We start from the raw sequence: 18800 nt of genomic DNA, 5'->3' as shown, positions 1-18800 counted from the left end.
TACCATAAGAGGCAGGAACAAATAGTCCTTGAACTGTTTACAAGGATGTTCAAGCACTTCCCAACAGTGTTAATATGCATCTGTACTGAAACTTAAATGCACAAAGTTGACTGAGAATGTTTTTCGATCTCTAAAGGAGTTTTTTCCCCACTGAGTATGCAATAAAATACTTCGACTAATAATAATAAATGACAATAAAAGGGTGCAGATCTGAATGTGCTGTGAAAAACAGAATCAGTTACTATGAAAAAGCATCATGAAGCAGCATTTCATCCTGTTACACAGAATTGTTGCACATTGCGACAAATGAACGCCACAATTATTCATTTTAGAGACGCCTAGTGGGAGCAACTATGTTCTACACATTTCAATACCAGGATCAGTTTGTACTTCAGGAAATAATAAATGCTCATGTGTTTGAGTGGGACGCCACCTTCATTTTTATTAGAAAAGCAATCAATATTGACACGTTGGCAAAATGTAAAAAAGAAATACTTTTCAGCTGCCATACACACTCAGGACAGTGGTCAGTGATAAAATACAAAACAACAGCTTTTCATTATTCTATTATGTTCCTGTTTCTGTATCTACAGAGATGCCTGCTCATGATGAGCATTGTTAAGACACTCATCTGCCTCTCCTTTCTTGACACTGGATTTTGTAGCCCACCCTGTAGGCCTGCAGGTACACCCGAGCCTGGTTAATCCTGCAAATATTGACACAAAGTTCAGTATAATTTTTCTTGCAAATGTTTAATGCCTCAACGGGAAAGAACCAACATATCACCTGTATTTGGTGCAAAGCTGAACTCCCAGGGGTCCACAGCGGTCCACATAACTCTCCCTAAAGGCCTTTCGTACAGCTCGAGCCATACTGACCACTGTGGTGAGCACAGGACACGTCCTACAGCAAAGACAAGCACAACAACCATGAGTTGAGCATCAACAATCACTTTTATAAAAATGAGTGGCTTCCATGTTGATAGTGTGCAGCAGTAATTCAGAATGAACAACAGTTGAAGGAAAGTCAGTGATGGCATTAATATGTAGCACGGCTAAAGTTCTCTTTAATTCTGAGTTTCAGCTTGATTTAATTTGGCCGTCCTACTTTAATCCAATTACAATCAGCCTTCCTTTTCGTAGACATTTATGTTCCTCTGATTCATCCGTCCCTCGTCCACCCCCTTTGCCAGCAGGATCATCTGGCTCACATCATCTCCACCACTTCTGATGATCTGATCGGGTGGGCTGAGCACCAAATCACCTTCTATGCTCTGATAAATCGACGATCTCATTACTGGTGCTCTCTTTCATCATTTATTCACCTCTCTTGTTGGAAAGGGTTAGGGTTAGGGTTAGGGTTAGACTCTACGCAAACACAAACTCACAGTCTTTCACAGCGCAGGCCCGCAGTGCCCTCTGGACAGGTACAGGTATTGTGTGGACTGCAGGTAGCTCCATGTTGACAGGGGGGCACACACGGGGTGGTCACAGCTACAGGTTGAAAAAAGATAAATGTCAAAAGCGAGAGGCGGAGGAGCGAATCCTGCAGGAGCATACGCGGCACACTGACCCGTTTCACAGACCTCGCCCGTAAATCCTTTAACGCAGCGACACCTGTTGAAGCCCACGCACACACCACCATTCCTGCACGGTTTCTGACACTGAACTGGCTCTGTTGAAAACAGATGTAAGACGGAGTTGCGGGAAAACAAGATTGGCTCGTTTTTTTATGCTGGTAGTTACAACAGGAAGCAGCGCCACAGCAGTGTTGGTTTTCTGTAAATCGACACTAAAGTGTTGCAGATGTGCTCTGAAATGTTGTTTTCAGTGGTGAAGCAAAGGACAGATGCGAGTCCAGCCTGTGTGCTCTCACCTATCTGGCACCGAGCCCCCTGCCACCCGCCAGCACACGTGCATTTGTTGACATCCACACACCTTCCCCCATTTTGACAGGCGGGAGTGCAGAGCGCTGTGGAAACAACCAGACAGGAAAAACAGGAGAACTGTGTACAAAAATCATTTTACATTATGGTAAAACACCCAAGAGTGGCAAAAAGGCGCGGAGAGGAGCAGAGACCCAGTCGTTGAGTTTAACCCCCCCCCCTCCCTGATGTTATTCACATTGCTGATGGGATGTAACTGATGCCAGATGTGTTTGTGGTTTTGTTACTCACGCAAAAGGCACTGTGGGCCGCTGTAATCTGACGGACACTGGCAGATATTAGGCCCCACACAGCGACCGCCGTTAGCACAGGGTAGTTCACATATGGCTGAGGAGGAAACAAAACGGTGAGAGGTCCAGAGAAATTCAGCAAATACCAGGGAAATCATTGTTTTTCTCTTTGATAACTCAAGAGGAAGGGGATCAGTATGAGGCAGCAGCAAAAGAGTGCTTCAGAACAGTCCCGCTCAGGTGGATGGATCGGATTGACTCGGGTGTCTCAGGTGCTGGTGTACCTGTGTGACAGCCGGCCCCGGTCCAGCCGAGAGGGCACAGACACTTGTTCCAACGCATGCAGGTGCCACCGTGGGCACACGGTGGGGAGCACATGGCTGAAACACACATCACATGTTGATTTTGATCATTAATCATTTATGACTCGTCTAGTCAGAATCTTGAAACATGAGTATCAGTTGAAAGACGATAGCTTGTTCTGCATTTTTATTCATCTCCAATAAACTCTGGACAGGTCTCCAGGACCTTCTTTAGAGGAAGATTCTTGCTGATAGCTGACTGTGCTAACCACCTTTGGCGGGTTGACATTGCTGTTACCATGGTGATTAGTGGGAAAGTCTTAAAGAAAACACCCTGACGATCCTAATTTGTATCGTTCATTTTTGGATGTGTCAGAGGCGACATTAAAGCTGTGGGTTGGCTAATCTAGCATTTTTCGTTGGTTTGCAGTAGTTCTGGGCAAAAAAAGCTAATCGCACCAAGTTCTGTACCTGAGCATCCTGGTCCTGGGTAGCCTGGTGGACAGTCACAACTGTTTGGAGCAACACACACTCCGTAGTTGTTGCACGGTGGGTCACACACCGCTGAAAGGGCGTCAAAGAGACGTCAAAATTGAGCGCAGTCTTTCAAATGGACATTGATGCCTGCATGTGACATGTTGGACTTGCTGACTCACGCTGACACTTGGTGGGGTCGTCAGTTCGCACTTTATAGCCCTCCCTGCAGGTGCACTTGAACCCACCAGGGTGGTTGGCGCAGAGCTGCTCACAGCCCCCATTTGTGAAGTCTCCGCATTCGTTCACATCTTTCCACAAAGAGCAACAGCACCATTAAACATATTAAACAATCTGTAATGCCTCTAATTTCCTCATGATGGACAGGAATCTGGTGTTGAGCGCAAAGGTCGATCGTCCGCTCATAGTGACATCATTATTAGTGGTTCTCCAGATCCTCTGAAAATGTTAAAAATCTCACCCACGCAGCTCCGCAGGTCCCCGTCCAGCTTCCAGCCTGACTGACAGCTGCACTGGACCTGGCCCTCAGCCGTCATGGCACACGTGTGTTCACATCCGCCATTCCTCAGCTTGCACGATTTAATATCTGCTCAAGGGGGGTAAGTTCTCTTTGGTGTTACAGAGCAGGGAAGGTCGATAAAAGGCCGAAAATAGACATTATTGCTTGAATGTGCTGGTAAACTAACCACTGCAGGTGAGGTTGTCTGTGCCGAGCAGCAGAGGAGGAGGGCAGTGGCACGTGTGTCCCCCTGCGGTGTTGCTGCAGGTGTGAGAGCAGCCACCATTCTGAAGTTTACATTCATCAATATCTAAGCACACATACGCAGGCACAGGAAATGAGTCGGGGTGGCCCGAATACCAGATATTTGAGCCTGTTTAGCTAAAGCCTAAATGTCTCCATCTGTTGCCTTCGCCTCCTCATGTGTGAACACAGCAGAAGAACATCGTGACGCTGGTTTGCAGGAGGGATTTCACGACTACATTTGCAGAGAAACTGACCCACGCAGGTGTGACCGTCGATGTGGAGCTGGTAGCCGGCCCTGCAGGAGCACTGGAACGACCCGCGAGTGTTGATGCAAAGGTGCTCACAGGTTCCACTCAGCGCCAGGCACTCATCCACATCTGGTGGAGGATGTGGGGCCAGCGGGGGGTCAGAGAAAAATCGTTAGTTACTTTGTGATTGAAAATATGGCTTCAGAGAAAATCTGCGAATGTACTTCTGCATGGAAGCAGCCTTTACTCACTATTACGTTGTTAAATGTTTAATTGTGGTTAAGCAGCCTGTACATTCTTCCTTAGGTGTAGCAAACTTTAGGAAAGGACTACATCATAACAATGCAGGACCTGGGTTTGCACATGTACTTTTAATGTCCTTTTTGTTTCTTGCAGTGTAATTTTACATGGATTTTTCAGCCATGCAGATAACAAGAAAACTACACCAGATTAGTGGCTTATTTTGCTGGAATATCCTGTATTATTTGTACATTTATAGTCACATGACACCACAGCCATTATATGACCGTTACCTGTACAGTTGTGTTCATCCTGATCCAGCCGGAAGCCCGGGGCACACTGGCAGCTGTAGCCTCCTGACTCATTGGAGCAGTTGTGTTCACAGCGGGCGTTGTTCACAGCGCATTCGTCAATGTCTGTAGACAACAACAGCACTTTAGGTGAAGTGTTCCGTGTCCAAGTGTTAACAACGCCACCGTCATGCTATGGTGGAGTGCGCAAATCCCTTGCCCACCAAAACAAGAGCGTCCATCTCCGTTGAAGCCTTGGTAGCACTGGCAGAAGTATGAGCCAATGATGTTGCCGCAGCGAGCGTTGTGGTCACACCCGTGACCACCTGAAGCGCACTCGTTCTCGTCTGGAAATAAGAGTGCACAGAGGGGGACGCTAAAAACCAGCGCGCAACAGAATGCTCACGCTCTCCACAGGGAGCCAGTTTTTACATGGACGGACACAAATGCTAATGAACTACCTTCGCAGTGTGTGCCGTTTCCTCGGTAACCTGCCGGACAAGCACACTTGTAGCTCCCAAGCGTGTTCTCACACACACCCGGACCATCACCACACACTGCAGGACCTTCCAAACATTCGTCCACATCTGGGACAGAAGAAAAGGGCAGCCTGAGTGATGCCTTACACAAACTTACAGGAAACACTTGCAATTAAGCAACTTACTGCAACATGCAAATAATAATAAGCACTACAGGATGCTGTTGATAAAATCAGTTCCTCATACCTTGACACACTGTGAAATGAGGACACACTGGCCCTGAGTGCAGCAGAACAGAGCCAGGGTGTAAAAACAGCAGAAGCACACAGAACTTTGTGGATACTGTGTGTGGAAATTGATGGTGAAGGGTCTCACCCACGGGCGCTTCTGCTCTGAAGCCAGGCTGGCAGCTGCAGACAAAACTGCCGGGAGTGTTGACACACGCGTTTCCCAGCTCGGAACGGCATGGTTGCTCTACGATGCACTCATCTATATCTGCGGAGAAAAAAACAGGAGCGCATTGTTACCACCTTCTGTTCGTTCCAGATGCAGCCCCTAAGTTGCTGTCCGCCACGGTCGCACACACACGAACCGTTGACACCATCCTCACCTACACAGCTTTGTCCATTTTGAGCCATTATGTACCCTGTGGGGCAGGAGCAGGTGAAGGAGCCAGGGCTGTTTATGCAAAGGACATCACCCTGACAGGCCTGCAGGCCCGACACTGCAGCCAGAGAACACTCATCTATATCTGCATTTAAAAAAACAAATGGCATATTGTTTTATTTTTTTTTAAAACTCCATATGCACGGCCTTTCGCTCTTACACATAGATGAACAAACCCTGGCAGCCTGCTGCACCTATCAGGAAACCATGGAGACAGTTGCACGAATACGAGCCGGGCGTGTTAATGCAGACGGCGTGGAGACCACACAGACCCGGCTCCTCGTCTGCACACTCATCTACGTCTGCACAAACAAGATGACATGCTACAAATGAAGGTCACTGCAGAACATATTGTATCATGTCTTACACACTTCTCACAAACAAGACTTGTGTCACCTGTGCACCCCGCAGCCTCCGGGGTAAAGCCCACGGGGCAGGAGCAATTGTCTCCGACCTCCACGAGGCCGGATGGACAACCGCAGGCTGAGCCGTTCCCCAGGGTCACCTGGTTTCCTGGACACAGGGGTGCAAGGGTGGAGCTGGGAGAATCTGTGCTCGGGGAAGCTGCTGGTGGTAAAATGAGCTTGTTTGGATTTTTTTTTTTTTATTTTAGAAGTGATGAACAAAAGTAGAGAACAAAAGACTTAAACTTACAGGTGGGTGAGGTGTAGCTCGGTGTTGTTACAGTAAGACTGGCTGTGATGTTCTCAGTCACCTGAGACTAAAAGCAAAGCAAAAACTCTTTTAATTCAGGCCCTTCTTGGATAGACTGTACACACCCATGTCCATAAGGAGGCCTTAGTCACTAGCCTGTTTCTTGGTGTGCTCGTCATCCGTGTGCTTCAGAACTTCATTTTCCTCAGGGCTGTTCAGACGTTCGGCTGCGCACAAAACCAGCAGCCCGGCTGACATCAGGGTCCAGACATGAGCCATCGTCACCTGAGTCTGTGTGAGGAAGAGGAGGTGGTGGAGGTGGAGCTGGAGGTGATGGTGTGTTCAGCGGGCCAAAGCTAACGAGTTCAGACAGTTTGAACTGTGCAAATCGACGCTTGAAAGCGCGTAAAATGGCTTAATGTTGGATTAGGCGCATGAGCGCGTTCTGCAGCGGCACAGTGCGTGTCCAGACAGGCAAAACAACACAAAGGGAAGTAAACCTGTTATTAACATTCCCTCTTGGACCAACCTCCCAGAACAAAAGAATAACACGGACCACGGAAAGGACATCTATTTGCTAACTGCGATCACGATCCGTTAAGCTGAAAGGCAAAGATTTGCGAGGACAACTTCAGCGGTCAGAGACGGAAAGATCGCGACGCTTGTGGGTTTATACGATTAAAAAAATGGATTAAAAAGTAAAACACTCACCAGATTAGTTCCACTTGGAGTTACAAACCGGGAAGAAGAGCGAAATCGCGGCTCCTCCAGCTGCAGCGGGTTCCTGTCCGCTCCAGATGTGAACCGGGGCAGCTGTGGGCCAGCTTTGCGTCGGTATGGTGGGAATGGAAGTGGGGGGTCTCCACATCCTGTCCAGGAACTCTGCACTTCCCATTCCGCAAACCCCTAATCCGCAGCAGACTACCACCCCCCCCCCCCCCCCCCCCCCCCCCCCCCCCGCAAATGTTCTGAACCCTGTCACAGAGGCTTTAGAGCGCGCGCGTGGGGGGGCTCTGACAGCCCGGGGGACAGGACAGCATATCTAATGGCGTTATCTTTACAAATATACAGTATACTGCTGGACGCTTACTACCTCACCATTCATGGGTTTGTGGTGAGCGGACGAATGCAAATATCACCGGAAGTTCAGCTAGAAAAAGGCTTTAAGGTGTCATCACCACAACACAGTTGCCACATTAGATCAAAGTGGTGTGGAGGATTTTCCTGCAGCAAATCCTTTAAGTAAAACAAATTTTGTTTCAGTCAGCAGAAGAAATTTTAAAAAGGTATTTTCCATCACATCAGTGAACTACAGCACAAAGGTCAGAGCTGAGTCTTGTCTGAATTCTGAGGAGAAAGAAGGGATTTTTGATACAATGTGACACCAAGGAAATAACAGGTAGAAGAACCAATTACTTTGCTGTGGAAAATAAAGTGTAGTGTGTAACTAACTCAGCACAAGTTTGATACTAACATTGTTGTATCAAACACATATTTGTGAAAAGCAGATCTCAATATTACAGAGCGCACACACTGGACCCTAAACCCTTTCATTGGTGCCTGCATAGTAAATTTGTTTTAAAACATCACAGAGAGAAGCATAAAATCTGACTTTTGACATTTATTTTGCAGTATACGAAGGCATGGATTAAATGAACTGCCAGTTCATTTAATTGTGATATATGATAATTCAGACAATTCTACAATGCTACACTTAATCATGATGTATCTAAAATAAAGTATACACCTTACTTTTTCAGGTTTCACAGTATATCTGAAATTTATAACGTGAAGAATGTGCACCGGACGTCACTAGAAAGGTGTGTCCATTTGGCTGCCCTTCGCTGCTGGTGACACCACCCCATAACTCCTCTCCTGCCACCGCAGCCACTGCACGTGAATCTCCTTCTGGACCTGCCAAAGACGCACAGTCAGCACTTCCAGATCTGCAACTGTGAGGTCAGAAGCTCACTCATGCATTACAGCTGGGCTGTGACTCCGGTGTCACTGAAAATATTTGCAAATGAGGGTGAAAGAACATCATGACCTCTGAGGAAAATCTATGCAGAAAGAGTGGGAGATATGGAGGAGAACGAGAGACAGCCGGAGAGGCACTCTGTCATGCAGTAAGGTGAGAGGATTTAAATAATACTGACCTCTTGGTTGAGAAAGCAGTAGAGAATAGCGACAAAAAGCCCCTGGAGGAAAGACCATTGATAAGGACATGTTTATATTCAATCAGTGTTTATACAAGGTGCCTAAAGGCATTCTTATTAACTATAAACAGGGTTCAGCCATCTTTATGGGGACCAAAGATTCAACACTAAAATGAAGTAAGAAAAAAATTTAGTTCAGTTTGAGGGTTAGTGCAGAATGGAGCAGCAAAGGATCAGTCTGCTGTAAAAATATCATGAAAATGCACATATTCATGCGTGTGTGTGTGTGTGTGTGTGTGTGTGTGTGTGTGTGTGTGTGTGTGTGTGTACCTGAAAGGATCCTATGCAGAGCTCGATGCAGAGGCGCAGGTTAACGTTGATGTAGTCGGGCAGAAAATTGAAGAGCATGTAATGAGTGCCGAACAAGGGGATGAGGAGGAGGGTGGACTTGGCCAGGCGTCTAATGCACAGACAGGGGTGATAAGCTGTTGGGGTTACACACAACTGTGTATAAATCTCACCTTAATGGTGCTTCAGGCAACGTGTGGAGAAGAATATTCATTTAGCTGCTCCAATTAATGCAAGGAGCAGTCAACCTGCCCCAGGTATGACTTTCATTAAAGCCGGATTGGCCGCACGTCCCTGGACACTTTCAGCCAATTAGTGAGTCTATTTTAATTGAAAATGTCCCTCACCCTCTTGGATAGTTAGAGTTTAGTGCACTGAATGAATATGAATTCAATGCTCAAAGGTTCATCATTCAGCCCCATCCACCACAGAATAAACTGAAGTGCTCTTCCTTTTTGGATTTTCTTATTGTAGCAAACAGAACCCAGATGTGAACTGTGCATATTCAGGAGTTAAGAAGGATTACCTGTACTGGGAAGAGTTATTAAACTGGATCAGACGAGGATTTAGCTTCTGCACCAGGATTCTGATGATGTTCATGAACAGCATGAAGTTGACCTGTTGACAGAAATGCAAAGAATTCACAGTTCGGAAAGAGGAACATTGCTAAATACATTCTGCATCACTTACAGCTATGGATGCAACAATTGGACCCTTGATGATCCACCAATAGGGCGAATCCTCATTAATGTCCCAGCATCTAGAAAGAAAGACATTAAAGTAAGTCCACAGTTCAACGAAGATGGGTTGTTCACATGAAATGTGTTAAAATCATGTGGAAAAAAACCTACAGCATAACTAAATAAAACCTCAACAGAAAACTGTATCTGCCATGTGAGCAATCACTGCAATTCTGACTGGGATACTGGGAGGTCAAACAGATTGAGAGGATTCAGAACAAAGCGTGTACGTTAAAGTGCTTCAACGCACTCTGTGTCTTCGAAGTACAGCCTGGATGCGATCCACACGCTGATGAAGAGTACTGGTACACCTGCCGGGGGGGGGGGGAAACATCCATTTCAATCGTGCAACCGTTGCTGAGCGCATTTGGGATCGTTCCCCGCCTGGACTCGCAGTATAGACAGAAATCATTCCAGGAAGTGGCTGCATGCGGGTCACACACAACGCTGAAGAAAAGGTGTGAAACGTGAGAATTCTCACCCCATCCCAGCAGACTGAAGCCCCAGACACACCGACGGGCGTGACAGAAGGAAGACACAAGCAGGGAGTTCAGATAGAGCGCTTCTACAAGGAGCCAGAAGAAGTTGGCCATCACACAGTAGTGACAGAAAACCACAGAGGCCTTACAGGCAAACTGCGCAGGAGACACAGGCAGAGACGGCTATTATGGGATATTTAGTGGAAGAGGGGTGCAATGCAAGAGGACAGAATTCCACAGCTGTCCGTCTTACAGTGGAGAGCGTGCAGTGGTTGGTGTCGTCGCTGGAGAACAGGGCGGCGTCTTTCACGAACACCGCCACGGCTTTCAGGATAAATGTGACGAAGAGCTGAATGTGAATGAAGTTCCGGGCGCAGCGCAGCCTCCTGTTGGGGAGAATCACACAGCACACGCCGCCGCTGTTTTATTTCAGACATGACACTAAATTGCCCTTTGGGACGAAAATGCGGCTCCGAACAGGGAAAAAAAAGAAAAGAAAAAAAGCTCTAAAGCGGACGGCAACCTCGCATCAGTGAAGCGCGATCCGTAATGGAGGCCAGAGAAATGTGGTGATATCCTGTCGCAGCCTCCTTTTCATTTTTCCATCAGGTATCATATTTTGATGGATCTGCGGCCCTCTGAAATGCTGCACTAATTCAAAGAGGTCAGATGTAGATAAACACAATCACAATGGATTCCTCTCTTCACCACATCACAGTCTTATTACAGCTCCACACCATTTCCACACTGTTTCCATGGTCGTAACTATGACAAAGATCCTGTAAATCCTCACATCATGGTCAACAGAGTGGCCAGTTTGGACCGTTCCTACCTAAAGAGCAACAGGATCGACACGGCAACGGCCAGCAGCACCAGAGACACGCTGTAGCCGATGGTGTATATCAGCTTCACCGTGGCGAAGAAGGACCGCTCCGTCTGGAAGCCAGGCAAAAATAAGCACTCTCAGCCCTCAGAGTGAACTTAATTATGCACAATTTGACCAAATTAGGAGGCGGCGCGGCACTCGGCTGCAGGAAAGCTGTTTGTGTGTTTGATTCTGTCTGGACTGACAACATCTGAACGGGAATAGCTTTTATTCTCACGCTTCGTCTGCAGCATCACAGGACCCATGTTACGTTTTCTTTTCTTTTTTTTTGGCTCCTGGATGCATCAGTGTTGCCGCTCGGTTCCCGCCTCACCTCGGGAGCGTCATCGTCTACGCTGCAGGCGATGTGGTACGGGGGTGATGTCCTGGACCAGCCGGCGCTGGTGCAGTTACGGCTCACTGAACCTGAGGTCAAACATGACTGGGTCAGCACCTCAGGCTTTCAGCTTTGCGTTTGATATTGGGGTTGGTTGGTCTGGCGATTCTGATTCATGGGGTGGATGCCAACACTGGGGTCACCTGTGCTGTTTCTGAAGGGGGAGAAAAAGGCGGGACACGGGCGGTGCACAGTTTCCCCAACATCTGCAGGAGGCCAGCAGACAACAGCCTCCCAGAATGGTCGACAACCTTCGGAGGGACAGAAAAGAGAGGTTTTAGACTACATTGTGGACGTGTTACAGTATATTGAAACAGCAAAACCGCTTGTTTAATATTCATATTTTTGGTTAAGTTGAGAGCAGTTTCCCACAGGTGGGACCAGAAGATATCCAACTAATCTAGACGACATTACAATTCAGATCAATACGAGAGTATTGAAGTCAGACACACTCCGGACCGGTTCTGTAGCTGTGATGTCTGTCCTCTGATAATGAATACCATGGCAGCCAAAAGCAAGACGGGCTAGAAAGGATAAACAGGATAAATTATGCCTCATAATTCGAGGGGGGATGTAAAATGAGCTATCGGGAGAACAATGCGTAAATGTGGCGTGTCTCATTTTGTTTCTGTCAACGCGTTCCACATTAATAACATCGCTGTGTGCAAATGAGACCGGCAAGAAAATGGAAAAGTGCCAACAACAAAGTCCCCTGATGTGGGTAAATCCATTAAGGTTCTCTTCTAAAAACCCATCCGAGCGACGGGTCAGTCAGTGCATTCTCCGCCATCAATATTGTGTCCTGACAACCGGCGGTTCTTGTTTGCGGGATGTTTCGTAATTACATTTTCAAACCCGCGCTCTGCTGCAGGGGGACTTCAGCAACAAACCTTCTGCGCTCCCGTTGCTCTGCTCCTCGATGAAGCGGAGGCAGCTCCGCTCCTCCTGCTCCAGCTGAAACAGCATCTCGCACTCCGGGTGCAGGCGGGACAAAGCCTGCAGGGGAAAGCGCTCAGTTAGACGTGCAGACATTCAACCAGAGGACAGAGCGGCCAGTCAGCCTGGAATTACAGGATAAATCAGCTCTGCCTCTTAAGCGCAGCATCGTATTTTCCCTCTGTGACCTACCTGTAGAAATACGTCTTGTAACCTGCTATTATTTCCTGTCATGGCATTACCGTAAATGTAGTTACAGGGAATTAATTCTGCAAGTTGATCTTTTAATCCAATAATATTAATTTAATGACATTTACAGTAAGAATTCCTGTTGGCGCAGAATAGACACCTAAAGACAATTTCACCTCATTTCAAAGCTGATTTGAAATTATGTTATCAGGTGTAAAAGTTGAAATGAAAGAAAGGCTTCTACATAGTTGTGATTCAAGTACAACAAAATGGCATCGAAACAATGTCCATTATTGCCACCAAATGGGTTTATGGCTCTTCAGCGGCGAGGGGCTTCCCGATGATAGAGCCTGGGCAAGATTGATGCGACAGGTCTGATCTGAATACAGATGCACACATGTACTTCCTGTTTCATCAACAGTCCCCGATCAACATGTTCCATCTGAACTACACACTGGGTCAGCGGGTCAGGTCTGTTTGTCAGGCGCTGCTGCTGCTGAACCCAAGTCTCTCTGAGCGAACGGATAAACGTCTTCAAGGTGCTGCTATCGCACCCAGCTGCTGCACCGTGTGATACAACAACTTTGCATTCTTACACAGCGTATTTCCTGTTCTTAGGTCTCATTATGGCTCCTCATTAGACTATTTTTGGATAAAATGGCCGTACTGTGATGCCAGCAGGAATGAGTGCTCGGACCCAACCCCAGGATCAAAGGAATACAGAAGCCCACATGTAATCAGAACCCATTTCTAAAATTACTCTAAAGTAGTGATTTGTTTGTTTGTTTGTTTGTTTCCCAGTGCTGGAAAATCTCAGCTTTTCTCTTGGTTCCAGCGTATTTATACTCGTGTTGATGGATGATAAAAGGCAGACGCAATCTTAAAGTCAGGTCTACATTAGCAGGCGCAATTTGTCCCTGGCTCAGCACAGCTCCGCCTCATTATGGAAAACAAGCCGAGCTCCACAGGTCCGTCGGGACTGTGAACGTTCCCAGTGCACGCTCTCCATCTTCCTCCCTCATCAAAGAGATCCACTTGTGTCTTCGAGAAGATACACAAGTTACTCCGAGGAGAACAAACAGCAGCTGCGCACTCGCTGAAGATGAGTTGATTATTTATTGTCAAGCTGTTCCTGAACAACAACTCTACTTTTATTTTCTCTGGTGTGACCTAAATTTGGGGGGGGGGGGGGGGGGGGGGGGGGGGATCCAGAGCTCTGCTCACCCATCCACACCCCTCCTGAGCTTGTCACACGACCACGTGACAGTGTTTGCTTTTCTTCCTGTGGAAACATAAAATTCAGCAGACACGCCTGCACAAATCACACATTTAAATAAAGAGGTGGACAAGAAAAAGGTTTCTAATCTGCCCCCATTTTGCCCAGTTAGCGGATAATGTGCATCAGCCAAGCTGGTTGAGGCTTTCAGCTCTGAATGCAGTTTCACAGCTGACACAGCTTCATTTTATAGGTTCCTCCATCTGTTTGAGTGTTGGTGTTCTTCACATCCAGATTACAGACGTCTTTGCTGCTTTTGTCATAGTCACCATAACGATAAAGTGACGCTTTCCTGCAGCGTATCTTTGTACTTTGAGCCTTAATGTAAATCTGCTGCAGGACTGTAGGAATACATCCCTCTATAGGAAGCAGACAACATTTAGTGTCCCTGGGCTTCCTGAGCAGAGCTAAGTGATTGCTCCATTGGGTAATTAGTGTTGGAACAAAACTGGGCAGCAGCATTTACCTCATTCCCAAACAAGGTGCAGAGATCAGGCCTGCTGCACATGTCATTGTGTTCTGGCACCCGGGTACCAATGTTAGATGGCATTATTGGTGTGTGTGTGTGTGTGTGTGTGTGTGTGTGTGTGTGTGTGTGTGTGTGTGTGTGTGTGCGTGTGTGTGTGTGTTAGAGGGTAGTGAATGTTGGACAGAATCCTGTGATGAGTGTTTGCTGTTTTAGTTTCCTCTCTATCACACCGAACACCTCACCAGCATTTATAGTTTCTATTTGAGCACATTTAAAAACGTGAATGCAGATTTTTCCAACAACCCGAATCAAAGGCCTTCCATCACGCTGCAGACGCACTTGCTGCAAATTAACTATTATGTGGAATTATGTGCAGCACCGCTGCAATACCAAAACTTATCCACATTGATTGGAGGTAAAGGTATGGAGTTTATGGACTGAATTTAAACAGGCATAAACAGGAATCCGAGGCCCGGCCGGTCTCGACATTCTGCTGAAACTCCACTGTCCTCCATCCCACTCACTTTTCCAACTACACCTCAGTGTCCTGGAAGCATTTGAGAACAAATAAAACCCGGATCTTCTTTCTGAAATTGCTGCAATCATATTGAATCTATTGGGTTTGGTTTTTTTTAAATAAATGTGGAGAGCTCAAGTCAGTTCTGTCTGGTTAAATTGTCTCACTAAGATTCTACTTCAGTTATTGATTGTCATGTGGGTCTTTGTTGCTGTGTGTTACAGGAGTCTGGCAACGGCTTCTGGCACTTACTGAGTACCGGTACTTCCATCTATGAAGACTGAAGAACCTGTGGACCAGGAAAAAGAAAAGGTGGCCACAGCAGTTTGTCCCCAGAGCTGGGCTCCATTTACACCAACCCTTACTCCTACTCCTCCACCTCATCTGACATCCCCATACCTGCCACCACCCAGCCTGAGCAGAACTCTCAGGCCTCCCCATCAAAGGGAGGTGAGTAACCGGATAAAGATGTGAAGTTAGGGATGGTATCTCTGGGCCACCAGAGCCTGAACAGGTGGAAATACACATCCATCATGGATGATTTTTGCCAAACAAGCTCTAATTCTAACACAGGAAAAGAGGCTTTTGCAAAATAAAACTGCTCCAATGGTTTGTTAAATTCTCCAGAAGTAAAATAAATCTGTAGAATCTGTGTACAACCTCTTCTGTGTCTATCGTCTGCAGCCTTATGACTTATTAAAGCTGCTCTTGGAGGACAGTGGACAGAATCAGCAGTACGTAGCACGAACCTACTTCAAGGTTCCACGCGGCCTTCAGCGGTTTCTTCATTGTGAATTTTCTGCATGCTGTAAATAAAACGTGTTCTGTTTTTTTTTCTTATAGGAGAGAACAACAATGGCCGTTCACGGGAGGAAGGCAAGACATATCAAACAGCCTCTCAATGCTTTCATGCTGTTTCTAAAGGAGAAGAGGAAGTTGCTGTCACCCGAGATCCTGCAGAAAGGGAACAGGGTGGTGAACGCACACCTGGGAAGGATGGTAAGCGTTTTCCAGCTTCCCGCCCATCAATATTACAAAATGAATCCAGCCATTTTTCTGCATTACAGCTTCGAATGTGTTGGATAATATACTCTCGTGTCGTTGATGTGGGCGTTTGTGCTCTGCTCTGTCCACAGTGGCGATCGCTGTCAGAGCAAGAGAAGGTGGTTTACCTCACGGACGCCGAGCAACAGGCTGTTCCATAAAATGAGGCATCCTGAGTGGAGCTGCAGAGAAAACTATGTGAGTCGACTGTTGGGGTGCAGGGTTGTTTCTGGCTTTTCCTGCAGGGGGCGTGAGCTCAATTGGTGGCAGCTGGTGCAGCAGGCAGTCAGGCCTGTGGGCAACTAACATCTGGCCACCTACTTAAGGGGGGAGCGCCTGCCTATCAGGGCCAGAGTGTTGGTTTCCTTTGTGGAGTGTGTGTGTGTGTGTGTGTGTGTGTGTGTGTGTGTGTGTGTGTGTGTGTGGATTGGATTGGATTGGATTGGATTGGATGCGGGAGTGTTGCGGCTTTGCTTGGTCCGACTTCCCTGCATGTTTGAGGTCTTCGCACCGTTTGCTGGACCTGAGAAGTGCAGAACCTGTTCCCGAGTTCTCTGCAGTCCAGGGGGACTACTTCTGTTTTCTTTGAGTGTTCCCCTGTAAATAACACTCTGAACCATTTTACCACTGTGTGCTGGCCTGCTCTCGGGTTCTGTTAAAACCCCCTTAAACATAACATCAACAGCACCACAGCGTCATCATCTGGCCTGTCATGTTTTTGTGGGGTAAAAAGTCAACGCAGCAGAAGAGGAAACACACCTCCACTTGTAATAGTGGACACCAGTCCAAGAAACATCTCTGTCCAGGAGGACTGCTTCCACCACAAACACCACAGCCATCCCATATCCCACCACATCCTAAAACGGGCAGAGCCATTGGACCCAAACACAGCACGCTTGGAAAGAAGATCCTGGTGTGCTGGCGGAGCGAACCGAGCAGCAGAAGACTGGCCGGCCACGAGCAAACAGAACCCGGAGGAGATCTCCATGAACTCGGGATCAGAGACAGAAGGTGGAGGCCTTTTACCAGGACAGAGGCGAGGCAGGAAGGTCAAAAACGGGCAGGGTCGGTACCAGGTGATCAGGCTGTAGAAGAACGCTGGAATGACTCGCATGAAGGCAGAGAGGGAACGGGAGGAGGAGCTTAATGCTGGGTTGGTTGCAGATCCAGAACAGGTGAGTGGAATGACTCCCTGAAGACAGACTGGGACACATCCATCCCATATCCCACCACAAACACTTTTATCCAGATTCCTTCCACCTAAGTGTAAATACACAAGTATATAACTGAGAGACTGGATCTGTGTTTCACTGTTATTTTATTTTGTATCTACATGTCATATAATGTGCTTTTCTGCTAACGTGTTTTCTTCAAATCTAAATCAGAATTGTTGACCAAAACCATGAAAATCCGTATTTAACAGGCTGATGAATGGATTAAAGTATGTTCTGTTCTGAGTAATTCAGATCACTATTCAATGTGAGGTGTTCCTTTAATGCATCAGAATAAAAGTGCTTCTGCTCCTGTGGCGTCAGGTATTGATGTGCTCACACACAACTCATAACTCCTGTCAGCAATCAGAGGTGACCAGCAAACAGCCTCCATTTCTAAAACCACTGTGGCGCACCCTTTTATCAGATGTTTGCAGCATCTGTTTATCTGTAGAGCAGCAAAAGTGTCCCGTGAACTTGAAACGATGCCTCAGTGCAGCCGGGATCTGATAACGACTCTGTTTTCATCGACCCTGCAGACTTTTATTGTGGAACAACCACATAACTTATGCTATTATCCATTTCTCTCTGTTTTTGGTGTGTGTTTTTTTTTTTTGGGGGGGGGGGGGGGGGGGGTTAAGCCAAATGACTCAAGCATCAATAAATCAAATTGTGTGAGAAGTGTTTTTTTCTTTTTTTTATTTATCATCCATAATAAATCAAATGAATCCTTTAAACCAGCCTTCAACACTTGGTGCAAACATTCAGTTTGGAAATAATGATCATTTTACCATTTGGACCTTATTTAACATGACTTTACCAATAATAATAATGACCATACTCGCCCAGGTGGGCTCTTTGTATGTCTGCTGTATGAAAGAAATTGTGCGCTAATCGCAATCTGAGCCTAGAACCACAGACCTTTGGATGTTTTGGCCTCAATTGATCCAGTCAGGACACAAACCACCTTTTAAACAACTAACACGCACTCTGATTTAATTCAGCAAAGATCCGATACTTCAGAGCAGAGCTGTAAACCTGCAGACTTTTATCGAGCAGCACGTAAATCAGAGAAAAATACAATTTATGCAGCCAGTCAGGTAAACACACACACACACACACACATTTCTACTCATATCCTTGTGAGGACCAGACAAAACATCCCAATAATTTTGCATCATTTCTAAAAAAAAACAACAATTCTTGTACTTGAATTGACAAAATAACAATTTTTTATCCCGTGTCCTGCGTGCATCATTAAGTCTAAAAGAAAACGAATCACTTACGGTTGCAGTGAGACTCAGGGTGAGAAGAACCCCTCTGATGTGGAGACAGAACATGCTGTTTTCATTCAGACACCCTCAAAAGCTCTGACTGCATCCACACACTCCTGCTGGACAGATCCTGAGCTGCCACACACACACACACACACACACACACACACACACACGCACACACACACACACACGCACACACACACACACACGCACACACACACACACACACAGACCCTAGTCAAGTGTGCAGCAACAAAATGCTGCATTTCCTGCATTTATTTCCAGAATAAAGCCAACAACCTGGAATAATCCAGATGGAGATAAAGCTGCCACTGACTACTGCTGCAGGGGAAAAGTAGATCCAGATCAAATAATGGCACATTTTAAAATGTCTGAACCAAATCAACACTGAGGTTGCTCATTATGTGTAGTGAGATATTTTTTTTAAAAACATCAATTTTAGTCTTAAAGTGGCTTGTTTGCTTCGCATTGCCAGAATCTTTTACAGATTAAGGAGAAAAAGGCTGAAACTTGCACCATAAAGTCACTAAAGAGGAAACTATTTTATCACAAATACGATAAATACTTTAAATTCAAACATT

The 18800-nt window shown here is 46.5% G+C and overlaps 2 protein-coding genes and 1 long non-coding RNA gene across 7 annotated transcripts; 1 reads left to right on the top strand and 2 right to left on the bottom strand.

Moving 5' to 3' along the window:
- Positions 1-416: 416 nt before the first annotated feature.
- LOC101079319 (fibropellin-1) lies at positions 417-7206 on the bottom strand. Of its 4 annotated transcripts, none has more exons than XM_011614633.2 (23): positions 7006-7206; positions 6451-6585; positions 6295-6361; positions 6037-6207; positions 5817-5942; positions 5585-5725; positions 5350-5469; positions 5221-5253; positions 4957-5082; positions 4720-4842; positions 4499-4621; positions 3972-4094; positions 3659-3781; positions 3433-3558; positions 3134-3262; positions 2949-3041; positions 2460-2555; positions 2177-2272; positions 1876-1971; positions 1573-1674; positions 1388-1493; positions 787-903; positions 417-706 (listed from the first exon to the last, which is right to left on the bottom strand). In XM_011614633.2, exons 2-23 carry the CDS (start codon positions 6571-6573, stop codon positions 628-630), a joined length of 2439 nt encoding a protein of 812 aa, XP_011612935.2. In that variant the 5' UTR covers positions 6574-6585; positions 7006-7206; the 3' UTR covers positions 417-627. The 4 variants fall into 4 exon arrangements, 3 of the variants coding, with proteins under 3 accessions (XP_011612935.2, XP_029684660.1, XP_029684661.1); XM_029828800.1 differs by having other exon boundaries at positions 6037-6204; XR_003886418.1 differs by lacking the exon at positions 417-706 and having other exon boundaries at positions 867-903; positions 1586-1674.
- A 358-nt stretch (positions 7207-7564) lies between these two features.
- ghrhrl (growth hormone releasing hormone receptor, like) lies at positions 7565-18780 on the bottom strand. 2 transcript variants are annotated; one of them, XM_029827919.1, is made up of 13 exons: positions 18208-18780; positions 12170-12275; positions 11423-11530; positions 11217-11308; positions 10850-10953; positions 10271-10403; positions 10020-10173; positions 9789-9849; positions 9489-9558; positions 9325-9416; positions 8781-8910; positions 8451-8492; positions 7565-8208 (listed from the first exon to the last, which is right to left on the bottom strand). In XM_029827919.1, the coding sequence occupies exons 1-13, from the start codon at positions 18259-18261 to the stop codon at positions 8107-8109; spliced, it is 1248 nt and encodes a 415-aa protein (XP_029683779.1). In that variant the 5' UTR covers positions 18262-18780; the 3' UTR covers positions 7565-8106. The 2 variants fall into 2 exon arrangements, with proteins under 2 accessions (XP_029683779.1, XP_029683781.1); XM_029827921.1 differs by lacking the exons at positions 7565-8208; positions 8451-8492 and having other exon boundaries at positions 8895-8935.
- Positions 15021-15990, top strand: LOC115247184 (uncharacterized). Its single transcript, XR_003886238.1, has 3 exons — positions 15021-15116; positions 15510-15665; positions 15803-15990. It is a non-coding gene; the product is annotated as an uncharacterized lncRNA (long non-coding RNA).
- Positions 18781-18800: the final 20 nt, after the last annotated feature.

This window comes from Takifugu rubripes, chromosome 20 (genome assembly GCF_901000725.2).
Source record: "Takifugu rubripes chromosome 20, fTakRub1.2, whole genome shotgun sequence".
NCBI classification, from domain to species: Eukaryota; Metazoa; Chordata; class Actinopteri; order Tetraodontiformes; family Tetraodontidae; genus Takifugu; species Takifugu rubripes.
This window is presented reverse-complemented; position numbering and strand designations above follow the sequence as displayed.